The sequence below is a fragment of the Nannochloropsis gaditana genome (assembly GCF_000240725.1).
Source record: "Nannochloropsis gaditana CCMP526 unplaced genomic scaffold scaffold343, whole genome shotgun sequence".
Classification (NCBI taxonomy): domain Eukaryota; class Eustigmatophyceae; order Eustigmatales; family Monodopsidaceae; genus Microchloropsis; species Microchloropsis gaditana.
In genome coordinates, this window is record NW_005803610.1 from 21,964 (window position 1) to 24,037 (window position 2,074).

The 2,074-nt window shown below is 52.0% G+C and overlaps 1 protein-coding gene across 1 annotated transcript; it reads left to right on the forward strand.

Moving 5' to 3' along the window:
* Positions 1-1,697: 1,697 nt before the first annotated feature.
* On the forward strand, positions 1,698-2,070 carry NGA_2119800 (uncharacterized protein; the record flags this gene model as incomplete). Its single annotated transcript, XM_005854937.1, has 1 exon — positions 1,698-2,070. A coding segment is annotated over one exon (373 nt), but the record flags the coding sequence as incomplete, so codon positions are not given.
* Positions 2,071-2,074: the final 4 nt, after the last annotated feature.

Here is a 2,074-nt window from a genome sequence, read left to right on the forward strand (position 1 = left end):
TGGGGGAAAGGTTTCAATTGCGGACGAGTAACGAAAGAGAAATGGGGGTGGGGATGACGGATAGTGTTCTCGTAAACGAAGAAGAAGCAAGGGAGAGGTGAGTCCTTGGATATGGATAGAGGAGTGGGAGAGGAGAAATGCGGTGACAACAGCCGGATCGCCTGCTGTTCCGGCCACGACAAGCAAGAAAGCGCCGTGTTTGTTGGTCAAAATAAAAAGAAAAGCAGGACAGAGAGTTGCTCCAGGGAAGTTGGAAGATGAAACGAGCAGGACGTGAGGAGGGGGTAGAGAGGCGGTATCATCACTCAGGTGGGGGCCGCGAAGTGTCTTTCGGAAGATCGTGGGGTCAGGAGGCGTTCTGCACTAACACTGCACAAGAAAGTAGAACAAGGAGGGAAAAAAATACAGAATGCACTGGATTGTGTGTGTTCTCAGCTTGTGTGTCGTCTCATTACTTGTCTCGTGGCTCTGAGGTTGATAAATATAAAAACTTGCACGCCTTTTCGCGCCAACAAGGGGATGACGTGCGAATAACTACCTACGAGTCCCCGACAAACTGTCGTAGGTTGCCCGGAAAATTATACATACCCATCTAAAAAAAGATCGTGTAGGAAGCTGTAACGCTTCTTTCTACCGTGCGCTCGCCTACGCGAAAGCTGGTATCGACGTGATTTGAACACGCGCGGATCGCTCCACCGCAACTTGAGTGCGGCCCCTTAACCACTCGGGCACGATACCTCAAGTCTATCGACGCAAGGCGTAACCTAACGACTATGAAATGGACAAGTTCACGAGAGAGTGCCATTGGGTCCACCAAGCCCCTGGGGGTTTTGCGGGAGGGTCGTAAAAGTCGCTGGTGAAATGCTTTTTTTTGGTCGCGTGGTGGGGATATTTCCAGCGACTTTTTTCTCATCTTTTTGAATGGACAGGATGGGCCGTGCGAAAATTTTCCCCGCCTGCCTGAAAATTACGTGCACGTCGTGAGCGACTTAAGGGATGGATCCATACGCCCCGCCTGAAAGTTACTCCCCTTTTCACTTGACGTGGCAAGAACATGCGAAATGGAAATAGAGGCCTTATTCGGTTTACATTTCGAGGCGCCATCTCTTTCTTCGTGGTGGCCTCGCTGAGCGAGAAGCTTTGCAGCGTCGCCACCACATCAGAATGTTTCCCCTTGCGATTGAACAGGACTGGTGGTCATTGGTATGGCGACAATAGACTACTGGTACAGCAACACCCTCTGGCTCGAAGAATTGGGCGGCTGTTTACTCATTCTTTCGGTGAATGGGCTTAAAGTTCAGGGCGGATTCCATAATCGTCCAACCTCCCCCCTGGAAAGCAGCGTACGCTTTGTGTGCCTTATTCACTGCGTTCTTGTTTAAAATGCACTGAACGTGTTTTACCTTGGGATTTAGGGTGCATTTATACACAGTAAAGATATGTCGAGTACGAACATCTCGTGAGGGCCCGCTGCCGGTCACGGTGCCTATGCCCCGGTGCCTTGTTTTTGACTTGAAGAGGCTTACCCTGTTTAGTCAAGTATTGACACCTCGTACCAGACGAGACGGAATTCATCACTTTAGCCTGGCCTTTGCTATTTGCAGTATCGCTCAAAGTGTGTTCATCTTGGGACAAGCGACAAGGCATATTCTTTTCTTCATTCCTTCACTCTCTTTCCTTCCCCCACACTCTGCGCCACAAAGCTTGCTTGATACTCCCTGGCTGTCTAACAGCCCGCGACCCCTTCTTTCCTCCCGCTGACTGGACCATGACTTCCCAGGACGGAGAGCTCCGAGTGGGCGATCATTTCCCCCGCCACCCCAAAGCCTGTCGCGTGCCCGCTGAGAAGTTCTTCGCGTGCTTCTCATCCAAAGGGGAACAGCGCGCTACGGCCTTGGAGGGCAAAGCTGGGGCGGACAAGGAGGCGGGACGACGGGGTTTGGCGGAGTGCCAGAAGGAAATGAAGGCCTACGATGGCTGCATGGCCAAGGTGGTGAAGGGAAAAGGGGGAGGAAAGGATTGGTTCTTCCGTGTGCAGGACGAGTACCGGCGCGAGAATTTGAAAGAGGGGGGG